The sequence below is a fragment of the Takifugu rubripes genome, chromosome 1 (assembly GCF_901000725.2).
Source record: "Takifugu rubripes chromosome 1, fTakRub1.2, whole genome shotgun sequence".
Classification (NCBI taxonomy): Eukaryota; Metazoa; Chordata; class Actinopteri; order Tetraodontiformes; family Tetraodontidae; genus Takifugu; species Takifugu rubripes.
In genome coordinates this window covers 6644836-6664968 of record NC_042285.1, presented here as the reverse complement: position 1 = coordinate 6664968, position 20133 = coordinate 6644836, and the positions used below count along the sequence as shown (strand labels likewise).

Sequence of the window (20133 nt, the reverse complement as noted above, 5' to 3'; positions counted from 1 at the left end):
ATGTGCCATTATTTCCCAGCATCAATCCAAATTGCTAATCATAAAGTGGTAAAATCGGTAAAATTATTGTTTTAATTGTTTCCCCATTGGGCACACGGTGATTCACCCAAGATTCATTGTGACACCCAAGATTCATTGTGGTGGGTTTTAATGTTTTAAGACGTTCAGAAACGTCAAGCTTGTGGTCGCGCAGAAAAGAGTGAATTTGGAAAGACAGAAGTGGGTGTTTGGATGTCATTATCTGCTTACTGAATAGAACTAGTCCAAATGTGTCCGAACATTCAGTAACGGCTGCCTCATAGGTGTGTGCGCGCGTTATCTGAATCAGTGTGTGGGCTCCTAGTTTTAATGTTGCGGTAGACTGCGGCGTGCTGAAAACGCGAAGAAACACACGCATCAGCGCACATGACTGCTTTATTCTCTCTTCATGACGTATGAAGTAGCCAATCAGGAGGTCGGATTGTGTGGCTTCGTCCAATGAGAGGAGAGGTGTGTGCTGCTGGGAGATAGGGTGATTAAAAGGCGGGACAACTGTTGTGACGTCACCCGGGAGGCTCGTCTGGCTGCTCGAGGTTATTGAAGTTCATCATCATGCGACGAAGAGACATCTTGACCTACTGTAGCGGAGCAGATAGACATCACTGCCATCCTGATCAATGTGCATGAAGACACAGCAAATATTTGCACCTATCAAATATAACTTTATGTTCGCAGCAATACTCATAAAATAAATGCATTACGTTTATTTCACTGTACAAACTGTCCTGTATGTAACAGTAGTTGCATGAATGTAATATTAGATACTAAACTGTGTCAGTCTTTAATATTATAATTTCTAATCTTGCATGTGGGTTTGAGTGTCCTGGTGGTCTTTTTTGTTGTTGTAAAAAGATTCCTCCTCTGTTGGAGCTTGTCTGGAGGCTGACAGTGGACAGGAGCAGAGATTCCACGCACCATCATCTGGTCAGCAGCAGCACCAGACTCAGTTGTATCCGTTCTCTTCAGCTCACCTTCTAAATGCAGATAGTTAATGTTAATAGTGGCTACAAATGCAAATGTTTGTCAAAAAAAGTTGTATGACTGATATTACTTTTTCTCCCTCTGGTGTGAAACAACAAGGTCATATTAACCTACAGAATTTCTGACTGAAAAACTGACACAGCCAAGCAACATATATACTGTATATACACCTTAATTTCCGGACTATAGAGCGCACCTGATTATAAGCCGCATAATCTAATTTTAGAAAGAAAATCAATTTTGTACTATACAAGCCACACCGGATTTTAAGCCGCAGGTATCTCACGTAGTAATATGAAAAATTAGATCAAAAACATTCAGTACCGGTATATGTTTTTATTACCGTAAGAGACGAGTCACTGATGAGTGACAAACAGACAGGTAAGAAACAACAGACACTCTTTTCACTTTTATGTTTATACAGAGACCTTAAATCCAAATTTTATCACGTCAGGATTTTTTAACTTTTCTTTTAATTTAATCCGCTTAGCAACATAAACAAATATATTGTACCGGTAAATGCTTTTTTTTTCTAACGGTGTCTGTAATTCAGCTACCTTGAAATATACGTTTGTATCAGCTACACACAAATTACGTTGTTTATTCTTTTTTACTCAAACAATGAACAATCTAAAAACCCCTGATGGCCCACCTCTAAAATCTTCTATTTTCATCACGGTGGCGATTACTTTTGCCTTCCGTCTGATTTGTACAGCGGAAACACCGCGGCCGCCTGCTCTCTGTGTGTTCACCCAGTCTTCCAGTACGTTTTCAAGCTCGGGCCACCTGCGATGTTTACGTCTAAAAGCTTTTGTCGTCTTTTTGATTTGGATCAATTCTTTATGCTGGCGTCTCCACCTTCTCGCCATTGATTACCGTAATGTATGCCAAGATTAGGCGCGGCAGCTCGATTTCCTTCTTCAACCGCCAGAATGATCGCTTTTAACTTAAAAGTCGCATCATATGCTTTTCTTCTAGTATTTTCCTTGTTGACGAGGGTTAGTAAAAATGACTGATTCACAATAGTTGTGATAGTGCGCCACGAAAAAACCCCATAAATAAGCCGCACCGTAGAATAAGCCGCAGTGTTTAAAGTGTAAAAAGTAGTAGCTTATAGTCCGGAAATTACGGTACACAGTAATTCTATATGTCAAACCAGATGCAATCAGCTAAAGGGAGGCTGCATTTCACTATAAGCATTTTAATGTGAACAAAATTTTGAATTATTCTGATTTTGTTTGCCATGTTTCCACATTGTAACTGCAGAACATGACCTCTCATGTACTCTATCTAATCATTACACTGACAGTTGTGAACTCTATGAACCAGTCAGCACAGTCATAAATAGACCAGATGTATCTCTCTAGTTTGTTTAGTTTCACAATTACTTGATAGCATGATAACTGTATCTTAACCTGATTTGCCTCCTAAATGACTGAGACCTGCCATAAATGTGATGACCCCTATTCCATCCAAGTCTCCATCACCAAAAAAAGCTACACTAATAGGCAAACAAAATGTCACTGATGTCACTGACATCTTCAACAACAATATGTCTAACACAAAACTGTACCAGAACTTGGAAAAACAATCAAAACCCCCAAACTAAAACAAACCAAAAACAAGTGTATTGGGCAATACTTAATATAATATATACAATCTGTTCAGATTTAATTAAGGAGGAAGCCATTTGAGTATGTTGATGATGATGAAGCAGATTGTCTTTTAATTGAATAATAAAAGCCCAGTTGCTCTGGACTGAAGCATATTAAGTAAAACAAATCATGGAAAAGTCACATAGAGTTTGTGATCTTGATTTATTCCAGTTACCTTCTGATAAAGTAGATGAACTGAGTCCACAGTCCAGCAAGTCCCACAGTGATTGCAATGACTCTATTGATTGGTACAGATTTTGATCCACATAAACAGAACTCTGTGTCTGCCTGAAGTCAGACTGAGTTAATGGGTTTCTGGAGACCTGAAAGAGAAGATATTTTTCTGTAATTTGGATACTTTCTATCTACCCAACCTAAAAAAATAAAGCTCTATGTGTGTACATCTATCTCAAATGTACAGGTACTTCCATTTCAATCAATCAATCAATCAATCAAGCAATCAATCAATCAATCAATCAATCAATCAATCAATCAATCAATCAATCAATCAATCTTTATTTATATAGCGTCTTTTACAATCAGAATTGTTTCAAGGCACTTTCCAGAATCCCAGGGCCTAACCCCAGACAAGCAACAGTGGCAAGGAAAAACTCCCCTTTAACAGGAAGAAACCTTGAGCAGGACCAGGCTCATGTAGGGGGACCCTCCTGCTGATGGCCGGCTGGGTAGAGAGAGAGGAGAGGGGGGAGGGAGAGGAGAGGAGAGGAGAGGAGAGGAGAGGAGAGGAGAGGAGAGGAGAGGAGAGGAAACCATGACCCAGTGGGGTGATAGAGGCCTGTCAGGTGATCATGTTTCTGGACCCTGGCAGCCTTGGCCTATAGCAGCATAACTGAAATGTTAACCTAATAATTAGACGTCCCTCTAAGTATGATAATTTGTCTTAATCTTAAAAGTAGCATGAATGCAACTCCAATTAAATTTACAGTAGTTTCAACATAAAAGATCTTGAAGTTGCGCCACATCACATGAGATCAGGGACCATGGAAAATATTTACCACAAACATGGCTTTGGACCAGGACCAATCTGAATTTTGATGATTATGGACAATATTTTTCTTTCTTTCTGCTGGTGGTGGAAGGAGTGTGAGCGGGAAAGAGAGCGAACGACAGATTGTGCAAAACACGTTTTTATTATTCTGTCCTTTTTTGTGTGAGTGTGAATGTTAGTGAATATAGTTTAATTCATTGTGTGTTTTGTAGTTTTATTTTAGTTTAGTGAGTGCGTGTGTGAGTTTGTGGGGCAGCCGACCGCATGCAGCCATCATGGCGGCCAACACCGGCTTAACCGGGTTAAGCAGGAGGCACGGGGTGAAAGCAGGAGCGGGCTCCATGCTCAGTGTGGAGGAGGTGGCTCTGGCTGCGGGCCAGGGAATCGGCCACAGCTCGGTGAAATCCACCGCCCGCGTGAACAGGGCAGTGGTGCTGTTCCTGGAGAAGGTGGAACAGGCGAACAAGTTGGTGGAGACGGGGATCACCATGGGGGGGCAGTTCATCCAGGTGACTCCGCTGGCATAGCCGGCAGCGAGGATTACCTTGCCCAACGTGCCGCTGTTCATCAGCGACAAGTTCCTGGCGAGAGAACTGTCCGGACATGGGAAGATGGTGTCCCCCACTAGGAAATTGTTATCGGGGTGTAAATCACCGCTGTTGAGACACGTGGTGTCTCACCGTAGAAAGGTCCACATGGTCCTAAACAACAGGGCGTAGGAGTTCAATTATCGCTTTGTTGTCTGCGTGAACGACTTTGATTACATTATGTTTGCAACCTCCTCTGCCCTTAAATGTTTCAACTGTGGCGAAGAGGGACATCTGGCCGGCGGCGGAGCCTGCTGCGCCTAACCCCACGGCCCGTTCCGGCAGCGAGGCGTCGGTGGTGCGGTGCGGAGGGGGCCCCTGCTGTTCCGGATGGAGCACAAATTGAGTCGCAGGCGGAGGGAAAACGGAGTGAGTGTGTGCGTGAGACTGAGGTGAGTGGAGAGAGGGAGAATGTCGAGATGGTGGTGGAAGTGACTGGCGAGAGTGGTGAAGCAGGGAAGGAAATGGATGGAAGCAGGGAAGGAAACTGGGGTAGCTGTTGCTGTGTTGTGTGGGTTGGGTGAACTGGGGAAGACTGGTGAGGGAATGGGTAAAATATGTGAACTGGGTGAGGCAGGAGAGACGGGAGACATGGGTCAAACAGGTGAACAGTGTGCAGCGGTAGGTGGAGTGGGGCAAGTGACAGGTGAGCGTGGGGTGCCAGGGATAGTGGCTGGCGAGCTGGGTGAGGGAGGAACAAGCACAGGTGAGGTGGGAGTGAGCACAGGTGAGGTGGGTGAGGGAGGTGCGGGTACAAGTGAGGGCAACAAGGGTGTGTCTGAATGGTGGCCTCTTCCCGCAAAGCGGTGAAGAAAGCAGAAAAATGTCATGAAGGACGGTGGAGGCGGGGGGCTGGACGGCTGGACGGCTGGAGGGTGCAGCCGCTGCCACAGATACTAGTGACTATGATTACATGTCCGACAGCAGTGAACTGTCAAACACGGTGGCGGACAGTGAGAGGGATGATTTGTACCCCTCAAGTATGATCAAGAGTTTTCTCACACAGACCAAAGGTATGAGGGGCTCTGATTTGGGGATATACTTCCCCGACAAGCTCCTCTTCATCCAATTGGCGAGCCATTGGAATAAACACAGGGCGGCGTCGGACCTCACCGACGAGATCTTTCGGCTAAAGAAGCACATGGGCAAAACGAGGAAACAGCTCAAATGACTGTCCAACAGGAGCACCAGCTTGTCGGCTGACCGGCTGGGAAGGAATGTAGCCCCCCCCTGCTGGAGCCTGCTTAACGAGCCACCACGGAGGAAGAGGGACCGGGGACCTCCACTAGAGGGTCCTACATGGAGCCGTTGCCCTGAACGTTTTCCTCTCTAGGATGGATCTTGCTGTATCGGACCAGTGCCCGTTTCTGTGCCAAGCGAGAGACAGTATTTCGTGTGTACATTGAGTGTGAGAGACCCACTGTACTTTCGAATGTTGTAAAAGGTGCTTTTAATGGTTCTAATCAATTGCACATTGAACAACTCCTTGTGGAGTAACTGTTTTTGTTTATTCTATTTATTTATTTATTGTCAGTGCTGTGTTTTCAACAGGGTGTGTAATTTGTAAATAAAGTATTTGTGTAAAAATCAAATCTGTTTCTTTCTTTCTGCTGGTGGTGGAAGGAGTGTGAGCGGGAGAGAGCGAGAGATTGTAAAATAACGCGTTTTTCCTATTCTGTCCCTTTCTGGATGAGTGCGAATGTTTGTGAATATAGTTTTATTCATTGTGTGTTTTGTAGTATTATTTTAGTTTTTAGCGAGTGTGTGTGCGAGTTTGTGGGGCGGCCGACCGCGTGCGGCCGTCATGGCGGCGAACGCCAACTTAACCGGGTTGAGCAGGAGACACGGGGTGAAGGTGGGAGCTGGCTCCATGCTCAGTGTGGAGGAGGTGGCTCTGCCTGTGGGCCAGGAAATCGGCCACAGTTCGATTAAATCCGCCGTCCGCATGAACAGAACGGTGGTGTTGTTCCTAGAGCAGGTGAAACAGGCGAACAGGTTGGTGGAGACGGGGATCACTGTGGGGGGCAGCTCGTCCAGGTGACTCCGCTGACGTAGCCGGAGGCACGGATTACTTTGTCCAACGTGCCGCCGTTCATCAGCGATGAGTTCTTGGAGAGAGAACTGTCCCGACATGGGAAACTGGTGTCCCCCATCAGAAAATTGTTATCGGGGTGTAAATCACCGTTGTTGAGACACGTAGAGACAGGTGCATATGATCTTAAGCAACAGGGCAGAGGAGTTTTTGTCGTCTGTGTGGATGACTTTGATTACGTTCTTTTTGCAACCTCCTCTGCCCTTAAATGTTTAAACTGCGGCGAGGAGGGATATCTGGCCAGGGCTTGTCCGAGCCGCCCGGTACCAGACGTGCCGGCGGCGGAGTCCGCCGCGCCCGACCCCGCGGCACTCCCGGCCCGTTCCGGTGGTGAGGCGTCGGTGGTGCGGAGCGAAGGGGCCCCCCGCTCTACCGGAGGTGGCGAAAATGGAGTCGCAGGCGGAGGGAAAACGGAGTGAGTGTGTGCGTGAGACTGAGGTGAGTGGAGAGAGGGAGAATGTCGAGATGGTGGTGGAGGAGAGTGGCGAGGCGGGGATTTAACTGGGGTGGAAATTGAAGTGTTGTGTGGGTTGGGTGAACTGGGGAAGACTGATGAGGGAATGGGTGAATCATGTGAACTGGGTGAGGCAGGAGAGACCGGAAACTTGGGTCAAACAGCTGAACAGTGTGTAGCGGTAGGTGAAGTGGGGCAGGTGACAGGGGAGTGTGGGATGCCAGGGTTAGTGGCTGGCAAGCTGGGCGAGGGAGGAATGAGCACAGGTGAGCAGGGTGAGTTGGGTGTGAGCACAGGTGAGCTGGGCGAGGGAGGTGCAGGTACAAGTGAGGGCAGCGGGGGTGTCTGAATGGCGGCCTGCTCCCACAAAGCGGCGCAGAAAGCAGAAAAATGTCATGAAGGACGGTGGTGACAGAAAAGCTAGACAGCTGGAGGATGCAGCCACTGCCACAGATAACAGTGACCAAGAGTACATGCCCGATGCCAGTGAGCTGTCAAACATGGTGGTGGATAGCGAGAGGGATGACGTGAACCCCCCGAGCATGATCAAGAACTTTCTCACGCAGACTAGAGGGGCCCTGATTTGGAGATATACTTCCCCGACAAGCTCCTGTTCATCCAGTCAGCCGGCCATTGGATCGAACATAGAGCTGCGTCGGACCTGACTGACGCTGAGACCTTCCGGCTAAAGAAGCATATGGGCAAAGCCAGGAAACAATTGAGAGAACCGTCTAACAGGAGCACCAGCTAGTAGGCCTACCGGCTGGGAAGGGATAGTCCCCCCACTGCTGGAGCCTGTGTGAGAGGCCACCACCGTTTTTCCTCTGTAGGATGGATCCTACTATGTCAGACCAGTGCCTATTTCTGTTCCGGGCGAGAGACAATGTTTTTTGTGTGTGAATGTTTGTAAAGGACACTTCTGGATCAATTGCACAGTGGAAAACTCCCTGTGGAGTAACTGTTTTTTGTTGATTCTATTTATTTTGTTGTCAGCACTGTTTTTTTAACAGGCTGTGAATTTGTGTAAATAAAGTGTCTGTGTAAAAATAAAAAATAAATCTTTCTTTCTTTCTTTGATAGTGTCAAACTGTTCTTGCAGTTTTGTCAGACATGTACATGATGTGAATCCCCTGTTCAAACGCATTCAAAAATGCATTGGAGCAGGGGATTTACGTCCCAAACTGTGGAGGCCATTTAAGGACTCTAAACTCAGCTGTGATGTTTAAATGATCCACAAATATTATTACACATTAAACCCATGCTGTATGTTCAGAGATTTTTGCACATCTCATTTGTAGGAATGGGTATTTCAGTTACTGTTGCCTTTCTATAAACCTGCACCATTCTGGTCATTCACCTTTAACCTCTACGCTCAACATCAGCATTTTTGCAGACAACTGACACTCAGTGGATATCTGTTTGGATTTTATGGTAATCCCAGTAAGGGTTGGGCAGGAAAATTACAGCTCAGTAGGTTACAAAATACTCAGAGTGGCTCATCTGGCTGCAACAACCATTACACATTCAAAGTGACTTAAATCACCATAGTAGTACTTTTCTGAACTTTAGCAGGTCATCTTGAGCAAATCTATACATGCCCAAAAGAAGTGAGCCGCTGCCAAGTGATTGGCTGATCAATATTTGCATTAAAGTATGTGGTGAGACAATCACTATGTTTTTTTTATCTTTTGTTTCTGTAAAGCAACTAGAGACAATTTAACAGACACTATAAATAAAGATGAGTTAAATATTGTAACACATGATTCTATAGCTGTGTCCTAAATAAACAGAAAATGTGCTGTTAGGCACAACCAGTATAATTTATATCATTTGAACTGATGATTTTAGGATTCTGCAGTTACCTCTGGCCCCTCTGTCTCCTGAGATGGAGGATTAGCAGCTACTTCTTTTGCAGTTGCTTCTTCTTGTTCAATCAGATGTGATGCACTACCTCTACACTGAATGAACAAGTAGATAAGTGCCAGTGGACACTGCAAAACCATCCGTCCGTCCGTCCATCCATCCATCCATCCATCCATCCATCCATCCATCCATCCTGTTTATATTAAATAAGTAGACAGGAGGGTTTAACTTCCAGAAGTCAAAGAAACAGTCCAGGGACTGGCAGATGTACCACTAATTTACACTGACAAAAATAAGAGAAAAACATTAAAAACAGACATTTCAATTTGATATTCAGTCAAGTTAACAGACTGAGAATGAGTAATGATAAACCAACTATGACCTTTTAAAAAAACCTCTCCTGAGGGTCATCCAGCAAGTGAAGCAGATACCTTTGAAGTGATCTGGGACTGATGCTGCTCCAGATTTTTGAGACTGCCGTGTTGTTCTCGTAGTTCTGTGGACAAATCCAACTCTGGAACATGTCAGATGAGATAACCTCTTTCCATCATCACACAACAAAACAAACAAGGTTTGGGATTAGGAGTTATTGGGTAGGTTGAGAGCAGTGTCTTGATTTGAGGATAAAATCCTCCCTCTAAGATGTCTGTGTAGATTCTCAATCATCCAGGTCATTGTATCCAAGGTAGTTTTCTATGTCAACTGGACTGGGTTCCTTCTCTTGAAAACGTTTCGTCTTCTATCCAGAAGGCTTTCTCAGTTCAGAACTGAAGAAGCCTTCTGGATAGAAGGCAAAACGTCTTCAAGAGAAGAAACCCAGTCCAGTTGACATAGAAAACTACCTTGGATCCTCCCTCTAAGCTCAAAGGCAGTGCTTCAGATCTCCTAATTTCTTTTTTCACTCTGATATACATTGCCTGCTGTTGGACAATGTCTTTCAAAATATTTTCCAAACAATTACATCTACCATAGACTCCAATGGCCATGTTTTTCAAATTTGATATGAAAAATATAACTAAAAAGCATGACAAAAATTACTGTAGCTTGATATTGTTTGCTTTAAAAGTATGGACAGAAAACATAAAAATATTCAATAGTAAAAATAAATAAATGTTAAGACAATAATCAGATGTTTAGAAGAAACAATGTCCAATGGTAATTCAAGAGGATTGAGGGATGTATAGAAAGATTCTATAACCAGATTAATGTTGGATTTTATGCATGCTGCCCCACGAGACTTCATTTGAGTAATGCCAAAAAATGATTTAAAATGACATATTTTCTACAGTCTTACAAAAATACACGTAACAGTGTAAACAGAAAATGACAAACTAATTCAGGCGTGTGTTGTGTGTATCTGACAGCACCTTTAAATCCAGAAGATGACTTCATACCACGGAGGCGGTTGCACATCTCTATCAGGTGTTGTTTCTCTTTGATCAAACGGGTGATGCAGAGTGCTGCATGCTTCAATCTAGCACGCGGGACAGGATGTCCTTGCACATTTTTTAATTTATCACCCGAAATTAGATGAGAAGAGTGCTGTACCCTCAAATGTTGCTTCTCTTGTTGGAGCTGTTGGGAGGGAAGAAGGAAAAACATAGTAGAATTACTGCAGCAGATACAGTAACTTATTATGTGACCGTCATCATTTCTGCTAACTGGTGAAATAACTCGTAGTGGTCCACTGATTTACTCTTCTGATACAGTATACTGAACATTAAACGGTGATTAATGTGGGAACATTAAAGCACAGAAACATTAAAGGTTAGTAAGTTTACTTTCACCAGACTGGGCCCAACAGGTCAAATTATTTTAAATTTTAATATGTTGACATTTTTATACCTTTTCAGTACAAACTAATGGCATCAAAGAAACACTGTTGTCGTTTTGTCTTTGCCACAGACCACCTGCGGATAAAAACAATTAAAAATTGAGACAAAATGAAGATCAGTTGTCTACAAAATGCAAATGGTAACAAATGTCATGCAACATCCAACATATAATGAACTTTTATTGCCCTTGCCCCTACTTGAAAAACACATTGACATAATGCTGTTTATTTCATGATATTTACTTAAAAGGTATTCATGGTTTCAGAAATTCTTGATTTAATTAAATTCAATATTAAGACCAGGTTTTTGACTTACAGCCCTTTTAAACATTTCAGAATCAGAATCAGAATCAGAATCAGATTTATTTATTGCCATTGTTCATGTAGTACACAGTATTACACAAGCTAGGAATTTGTCTCGGTGTGACGCTGCAACATTCAACATAGAGAAGACAATAAACACTAGAATAAGATAAATAAGATAAGACATATATATATATATAAAAATAGTAAGGAATAGGTAATGTGTATTCCTATATAGGTTCCAAATAGGTAATGTGTATTCTGTCTCAAAAGTACTTAATAAGGCCATTTTTAATTTCTTCATTAACCCTTTCAAACACGTTAAGACCGTTTGAACACATAAGACCCAACTTTAACATATGGTATTTTTCTATTCTATCAATGCTTTTTTGATGCCTTGTCTTCTGTCAATGTGTTGTATCTACCTTGTGTTACAAAGATGTATCTATCTATTAAAAATAATAGTGATGAACAAACAGAATTCTCAGCTTGACTAAAGTCCTGTCACTGAAATTTAGGATAGGATAATTCCTAACTGAAATCATTTACACATCACTGATTGTGAAAGCAGCGCTTTAAGTTAAACATAAAATCTGGTGCAATTATAACAGAAATGACCTACCTTGTTTGTGTAAATTGGATTGTGGTGAGAGATGAGTGGAAATTTCAGCAGGGAGTCCATGATAACTTTCCAAAGGCAAGGATGCCTGTGACTGCACCTGGTACTGCAGTAAAGCCTCCATGTCTTTTCTCATTTGAGACACCACCCCCTGTAACTCTGCATTGCACTCCTGCAGATTATAGATCTTGTCTGGAGCTGGGCTCAAGCACTGTAGATAGAAAATACAATTATCTGCACAAGCTAGAGGACAGATCATGCCAAATTCTAAAGATAAAAAAGGGAAAAATTTATATTAAAAATGTTCTTTACGCTGTGAAACCATTTAAAAATGGCACTGGGAACACAATTTTTGCTGAGTTGCGTCTGACAGCTGTTTTGATCAAATTTTTGGGTGTGGAAATGTCAGTACAGTGGAATTTTGCTTATCTGGAGAGTAAGCTGTGGAGAAAAAAACTGACTGCAATTTTGAAATCAGATAATTTTAGCATAAAAATCTAACAGAATTGTTTTTTCAAATTGTTCCCTGGTGTTATTCATATCCAAAATGCAACAGCTTCCAAACATTTGGGATATTAAATGGGAAAAAAACAAAATATGATTATTCATAAAACAGTGAACTGCAACTTATGATAGCACAAAGATAGTATATAATATATTTAATCTGGGAAATGTCGCTGTTTTTACTTTTAGATGTCAACATGCGTAAAAATGTCAATCATCTTTTCTTTTCAGCTGCTGTTGTATCTGTGTACATGTATTTATGAGACCCTCTCAGAAAGTTGTTACATGAGTTTAGAGCTCCATACTGTAACAGGCAGTTCTTGCCCTTTCATGTCAATGCCTAACTATAAGTCCATGGGTGGACCTGTCTATCCAGTATTCGTCCAACGACTACAAATTTACTCCCTGGATCACACCCTGATTCTGCAGTGTCTGAAGTATAACACCAGGGATGACACCTGGCTTACACTGACTACTTTAATCAACATAGAAAATAGAAAAGCATGTACCTTCATCAAGTGGATAATAACACAAACCTCACACCATTTAAATGCAAAATCTAATATCATATCTAGCTTACTGGGCAAAAAAAGGTTTTAGCGTTTGAGGCACCTTTTGGGGTAACGGAGAGGGTGCTGGAGCCTGTCCCAGCTATATTTGGGCAAAGGCAAGGTATAAACTTAAGAGTACCCTGGCAGTGCTCTGAACGTGCTCCTGGCACCTCCTCTTCCTACTACTAGAACAGCTTACATGTTTTTTCTACACTGGAGCTTGAACTGAGAACCCTCCACTTCTCAGCCAAAACAACCCCTTCAGACTGAGCTAACCCCCATTTGGGATATCTGTTGATGAGAATATTTTTCTCAAGAGATATATTTGCCAGTCAAATGCCATGTAATGTACAGTAGATATCCATTATTCATGGAACTCAGTTAATTCCTCTCTTATACACTTATTTGCCAACAACAACTAACAGAATCATTTTGGTTTATACTAAGCTGATAAGGGTGATGAGACAGTCAAATCTCGAAGATCTTCTCTCTTCTTCACCTCTTCTTTGGCCTAACAGGAATCCGAACATTAACGGATTTATTGTCTTCAACAACTTTAAATAATTTTATTAGTGTAACTTTAACCATTAAGTATAGAACACTACTGTACACACAGATGCATACACAGACACACATACTAGACACTGACCTGGTTTTTATTCTGGATCAGTCCTTTAATTAGCTGCTGATTCATATGGTTGTGTTCTGTCTTCATGTTCTCACAGCATTTTTGCCACTCAAGTTCAATCTGTGTTCTCATTATTTCCAAGTTCTTCTCTCTCTCTAAACTAGCACTTAGCTGCTGTTCATACCTAATGAGGAAAAAAACAGATCAGTATAACAATGCGAATAAGGAAACTGAGAGAAAAGAATAAGAATTTTGGAGTATTAAATGCTGTTGAAAAAGAAACATTTGTCCTTTTATTTAAAGCTTCAAATCTTATTCACTCAAATTGTTATGTTAGTTGAGATAAAAGTAAATGTTATTTATCTATTATTACATGTATCAATATTGCTTGCCTTTACAATATTTTCCCCTTGTAGAGGTTTGAAAGGCTACGCAGGACTTTTAGACTATAGTAGCGTTCAATAGTGACATCTAGTGGGAGCAACCAAACAGTTCCAAAATGTGCTGTATACATGATTATGCAAAGAATATGCAAAAAATAAACCAGTCTCACCAGTGGACTGTCTTTTCTTTTTTCTTGAGGGTGTCATGCAGAATTTCCATATTTTTTTGTAATCTGACAATCTGTTTTTCAACTTTTTGCAGATGGTGTGATTGTGCACGACACTTGATTTCCTGTTGGACCTCAGATTCCTTCAGAGTCTTGAGCACATCTTGATATCTGAGAGAAACATTAGACAGTTACTTGGATACAAAACTAGTTATTATTGGACTAAATAAGATTGTATATTGCTTATCTATCTGTGGAAAAAAAACTTGCATTAATTTCATGTTTTAGTAAAAATGAAGTAAAGCTGTCTGGTTTGGCAGGTGGAAGTCATTGACTGTACTGTTCCCATTAGTGTTCTTTGAGTATTTGATTCATAACAAATTAGTCGAATCTAATCAATCAAGATTTTTTACCTGTATTATCTCATCCATTGAGACGTGTGCTACAATGCTTTATTGTTTGAGTAGTGTGTCTGATGCTATTAAATGAGGTGGAACACCATTAATATCAGCTGCTTTGAGGTCTAAAGTACAAACAGGACCTTGATGCTACAGAAGTAGCTGTCACAAGGAGAAGATATCAGCAGTGTAGCCAGATATTGTGCTTTGATTTTGTACAGCGCAAAGAAAGTGAGGAGGAAACATAATGGAGCTCAAAAGCTCATATTACTGCTCTTAAAATTACAGTATACTGTTATATGGTATATCAGTATAACATTTTTTGTACCATGTGGATTGAATCACTAATTATTTTCTGCAACTTTGACCGCTTATGCATAAATGGAATGTAGAGACCTGTGTTGACTGTCTATCTTTTAAAACAATAACTAACTAACTAACTAACTAACTAACTAACTAACTAACTAACTAACTAACTAACTAACTAACTAACTAACTAACTAACTAACTAACTAACTAACTAACTAACTAACTAATAACTCACTTCTCTACATATTTCTCCTCCTCCACTTTCATTTTCATCTCCATCATTGTCAGCTTTTCTTCAAGATCATTTATCCTGGGAAAGAAAATTCACAATCAGTGCAAAGGCAAACACACTCACAGGCACCCCCCCCAACAAACACAAACACAAAAACAAACATAAAAACAAACAAACACACACACACACACACACACACACACACACACACACACACACACACTTGGAGTCCTTGACAGAAGAGATATTCTCCATGTGCTGCTCTTTGTGTCGCAGTTGAGTTTGTAAGTGGTCACAGAAATGCTTTGATATATTGCGATCTTGTGGTGCCTGCAATAGAGTTTGGCAGCCAACTTTAGTGTGTTCATACAGCAGTTCAATCTATAGAACATATATAACATAATAGATAATGATTTTAGAGGTCTGTCAGAAATATAGTGCAATAACATATCCATTGTTCTCACCTTAAGATCCTGAGAGCTCAGCAAAGCCTGCAAATCATTCACTTTCATGTTAAAGTAATGTTTGTGGTCATGTAGCTCTTTTTGAAAAGCTGTCATTTCCTGTCGAGGATGATACATATTAATTCAAACATATTCAATATATTTTTACAATACCACTAGAAAAATCTTCCCTTTATATGGATAATGGCAAATAGTTAAGGTAAATAGTTTTTAAAAAGAAACCTGAAGTTAAAACATTTTTCTGACAAAATAAAGTGGTGACAATAATAAACAATTTAAGCTCTCTAACTGCAATTTTAACGCAACTCCCATTTAAGTAAGATGCAGAAGATTCAGGTTGTTCTTTTGAGAATATTGAATGAAAGGCAGCCCTCACACGAGGTGTTTATCTCAGGTTTCATGTTAATATATGTGTGTTCATTATAGCTCAGATGAGAGTGAAGACAGTGAATAAAGTGGCACATGTTTCATCAAGCTTGTGAGGGCAGTTCATTGAGCTGTAGTTTCTTTAGTCTATCATTCTTGATTCAACCAAATATATTAATAGAAATAATGAAGTTTTACTCCAATTTTGTTTTTTTTGTTTTTAAAAAGATATTTGCCATTTACAAATTACAGCAATTTATTTGGTTCATTTTCATGTAATTAGTCTTCAGTTTCATGGTCAGGCATGCCCCACTAGCCACATAATTACTGACCTTACCATGACAATCAATCATTGTTTCTACAAACACAGTACCGGCATATTGTGATTCCATTGAAATGTAGTGTAGTAGTGAGTAGTAGATAAAGTAGATATAGATTTGGGCTATCTGTCACATTGATTATATAATAAAATATGATAACCTACATAATACAATAACCTAGGGCATTATTCTTTATTTCTTGAGCAAGTAGCAAACTGATATTTTTCAAACGCATAAAAAAAATCTGTTGAATGGATAAAACCTGTCTCTGAATGTTCAGCTGTCTTTCCAATTCATGTATTTTGTTCTGCAAATCACATTTCACTCTTTCATAATCCATGGTTAGTTTGTGTACTTCATCAGTCATACAGCTGCCAGAGAGAGAGAGAGAGAGAGAGAGAGAGACAGACAGAGAGACAGAGAGAGAGAAAATGAATAGACATTAAACAGCTTCAATCTCAAGTAAAAATTAATCATGATGTAACTATGGCCTAAAAAACAAAACATTTTCCATTTTCTCATTCACAAAAATCCAGAATCATCACTAACTAATTCATAAACCCACTTTAGCCGAGGTACAAATTATGGCAAACTGTATTCAGATATATCTGCAGTCATTCATCCATAGCTTTTTGAGTTATGTTGCTTACAAGCATCAACAGAGATATTTTGTCACGAATCAACCAGCAATGCCACAAATGACCAGCAAGAGGTAGATTTGTACCATCTGTATAGTACCACAAGTGTACTATAATCTAGCAGAACTGTAGGAACATTCATAAACGAGTGTTGATATGATAAATCATATTTCATGCATTTACGTCGGCTCTATTGTGCTATTAACTCTTTCATATCCAAGCTGATGCAGAAAATGCAGGTTGTGACAAAATTCTGATTAAGCTTTTGCACAGGAATCAGCATGTGAGATTTAATCAATACCTGCTAATAATAACTATAAGCCCATCCTATCAAAAACATGCTATGGTTGACTCACCAAATGATTTTGTTCAGATGTAAACGGTACTGACTTTTGCGGTTCCCCTTCTCCTTCTCTATAATGTGCATGTGTTTGTGATCCCCCACCTGTACATGGTGCTCTTCCTGCCTTTAAAAGAAAGCAGTCATTCATTGTTATAGCACACTGTAGTTAGCTTGCTCTATCTGCAGCCTGCAACTGTTATACAGTATTAGTTTTCTGAATACTTAGGGATTAAAAATCATGACAGCTGCAAACCAGCTTCGTCTTTGTTGTGTGAATCAGTCACATACAGTGAGTATTAATAAACAATCATGGTATAAATGACAGATGAATACAGACAAATTTGAATGTCAGACACTTGGACCACATCAGAGGACAGTGGGGAGGCAAATCTGTTTTTGCTGTTATACTTTATGTTTGAACAGGTGGCCAATGTACTTCTGTGCAATGAGATGTTTATGTAAAATAGTGTTTGCAAAATGTAAAAGAAAAAAAAATCCCAATGTACACGGACTGGACTGTAGAGCCTAAGATAACTCTACCTGTTTTGGTTTACAACTAGAGTTTTAGTAGTTAAATTATCATATTGCGCCAGTTCTCTATCTCGTTCATCCAAAATGGCCAGGTTGAAAAACAATGAGTGACATAATTTTAAACCTTGATAAAGGAAAACAAACACGCTTTCAGGAATGAAATAGTTATTTACAGTTGTTTTAATCCAAACCAAAACAGAATTTATATTATGTATTATACTGAGATGGGATTTTTGATCCAAACCTTTGCATAAAAATGTTTTTAGTTTTTTTAAAGGAAATCTAGTTTCACCAGACAGAAATTTGCAAAGCATAAGCCTACTTTCATTGTTGCATTTTGACCGCAGAACAATAGAATACAATAAAAAAGAAAAGTCTGGAGACATGTCGAAGGTACTTTTGATAATCCACAAAGCTCACCTGCCTTTGGTTCAAGACACACGTTTCAAAACATTTGCAAATAAAACGAAAGTTATCTCCATACAAGAGGGTGAGGAAATTTCCCCTTTTCTTTTCATTCAACAGCTCAAATGTTGAAACTGATGTCATGTAAACTTGATTGCTCAACTTTTCCACATTTATTCAGGAGAAGCAATTTTATTTCAAATGCATTACACAAAAAATGGCTGAGCTTTACTTTAAACAGCACCTAAAATACATATAAATGTAATGAACACATTAAAACATTGTATTGTATCGTATCATCACATTTTTGCAGTGCACTAATGATGACATTACATCACTAAAAGCATATATTTAATCTCTTATATCACTGCATATAGAAAATCATTGCTTTGGTCACATACAGTTTAAGAGGAATTTTAATGATTTCAGGAAGAATTTGTCCATAGTTTCAAGGAGAGAAACAGCTCATCAAAATCTGGGAACCTGTTATATGACTATTACGGCGGCCAAAATTAGTGTAGTCTAGTGTAGCTGCAGTTTAGAGTATCCTTCAGTGTTCTGGCAGCCACAGCAGTTTGGTTATGCTTCACATCAACACTGCAATTTTGACACCTTATGAGAGAGCAACTGCTCATAGTGCTCCTCTATATTATTTAAAATTACACAACCAGTGTCAGCGTTGAGCTGATATATTAATTGTGTGATGCTGCTCCCTATATAAAGTAAGGAATATGGAAGAAGTAGGGGATTTTAGAGCATTCGTCTCCATTATACAACAGGTCTCAATGCGGCTGGATCCATTTTGTTTAGAGACTTGACAACAGTGACTGTGCATGCCTGTCCTTAGAGGAAAGGACAATGTATCCTTGAGTCCAAAAGACTCTTTGACATCTGGACTGGTACTCCTGTCCTGTTAACCAGACAACCACTGTGGTTAACATCAGTGATCTTGATACCCCTCAGGACCCACAGCCAGAGCCTCTAGATTAACCCCCCCCCACCCCCGATCCACTTCTGCAGCACCTTCCAAGTACCTAGGGCTGCAGAGGCCATCTCCCAGAATGCCTCTGTCTGGCAGCTCCATAGAAGTCTCTCCAATATGTAGCTCATCCAGATGAGGTGTTCCAGTGTCCAGTGCTTCTAAAGCAATTCCTACATCTAGCTCTAGTGTGTCAAGGTTCTTAAATCCGCTTGTGGTCTGATTTGAGCCATCAACATATGGCAGTTAGGGTTAGGGTTAGGGGTCACTGTGCCCAGATGTAGCTCATCTTTCTGAGGGTCTGGGACTTTCCTGCACTCATCCAGATGGTCTTGGATATTCCTCTACTTTATCTCACAAATCCAAATGGGCTTTCTATGGAATGAGACTCTTTTTGGGTTTCTGTTTGGATTGCACTGTCAATCTGTCTCCTCCTCATTACCTTAACACCTATTACATGTGCCTCAATGCTTTCCTCTCCTTCCTGTGCATAAAAGCTGCTCTTTCTTTTTGTGCTAGATTACCTTCCAAAGTGCTTGAGTGCTTCCATGAATGAAACAGAGAAGACAGTAGTAACAGTTTTCCTTGTATGTTTCTTTCTTGATTTACGTTTAGTTAAAATTTTAGACTTTTTTTTGCCCCAAGGAAACATGCACATTTTCTGTTTTATAATTAAAATAAGACATTTCTGATACTATGGCTTGGTGGATGAACAGATACCTGTAGAAGTTGCACTCGTCCTGGGCCTTTTTAAACTGGCTCACAGCTGAAGGTAGATCCTTCCATTCCCTGTCTTTACTGGCCAACTGGACCTCCAGGCTTTTGCCTGACTGCATGGCTGACCTACCTGGGAATATCAAAGTACTGGTCACCTTGAATACAATACATAGAAGTGACAGTAATACTACTGTAAGTTTGTGACTGAAATGCTGATTTTGTTTTTGTTAGTTGAATTGACTGAAAATATGCATATGTATTCTTTTAAAGTTGCCTGGTTGTTGTTGGTTGATCAGAAGGTTTATATAGTATTTACTGTAATATATTTAATAACTTGAGATAAGTGTTGCTGAAATTAATATTGATGTAATAATTAAGCTTCAAATTGTATAGCAGCTAATTTAAAATAGCTGGCAGACATGGAGACATGGTATGGAGCTGTGCGTGTATGCATGTGTTTACGTGTGTGTGTTTGCGAGTACGTACATGATACGCACACGTTAATATTTTTAAAAGAAACAAGACAGAAACAGAAACAGAGCCTGCCAACGTGCGTTCTTGCCTAGTTTACTTACCGCGTGTGTAAAATGACAACAGGTTTGTGGCCACCAAACTGAAGCTAATATATTGCTTCGTAAAAATCTGACTTCCTTCTTTTTGCATCAGGTTTCCATGGCAATAGTGCATCATTCTAAGTATTCCCCCACTACAATCGTAATCAATGGTTCCTAAATTTATACAACGAACACTTGAAATGAGAAA

The 20133-nt window shown here is 40.4% G+C and overlaps 1 protein-coding gene across 1 annotated transcript; it reads right to left on the bottom strand.

Moving 5' to 3' along the window:
* Positions 1 to 81: 81 nt before the first annotated feature.
* On the bottom strand, positions 82 to 20061 carry ccdc57 (coiled-coil domain containing 57). The gene is made up of 17 exons (XM_029848643.1): positions 19947 to 20061; positions 19375 to 19501; positions 16753 to 16863; positions 16021 to 16129; positions 15073 to 15171; positions 14832 to 14938; positions 14612 to 14686; positions 13673 to 13840; positions 13141 to 13303; positions 11440 to 11647; positions 10526 to 10590; positions 10048 to 10255; positions 9112 to 9194; positions 8680 to 8775; positions 2851 to 2998; positions 955 to 1013; positions 82 to 614 (listed from the first exon to the last, which is right to left on the bottom strand). The coding sequence occupies exons 1-17, from the start codon at positions 20059 to 20061 to the stop codon at positions 543 to 545; spliced, it is 2013 nt and encodes a 670-aa protein (XP_029704503.1). The 3' UTR covers positions 82 to 542.
* Positions 20062 to 20133: the final 72 nt, after the last annotated feature.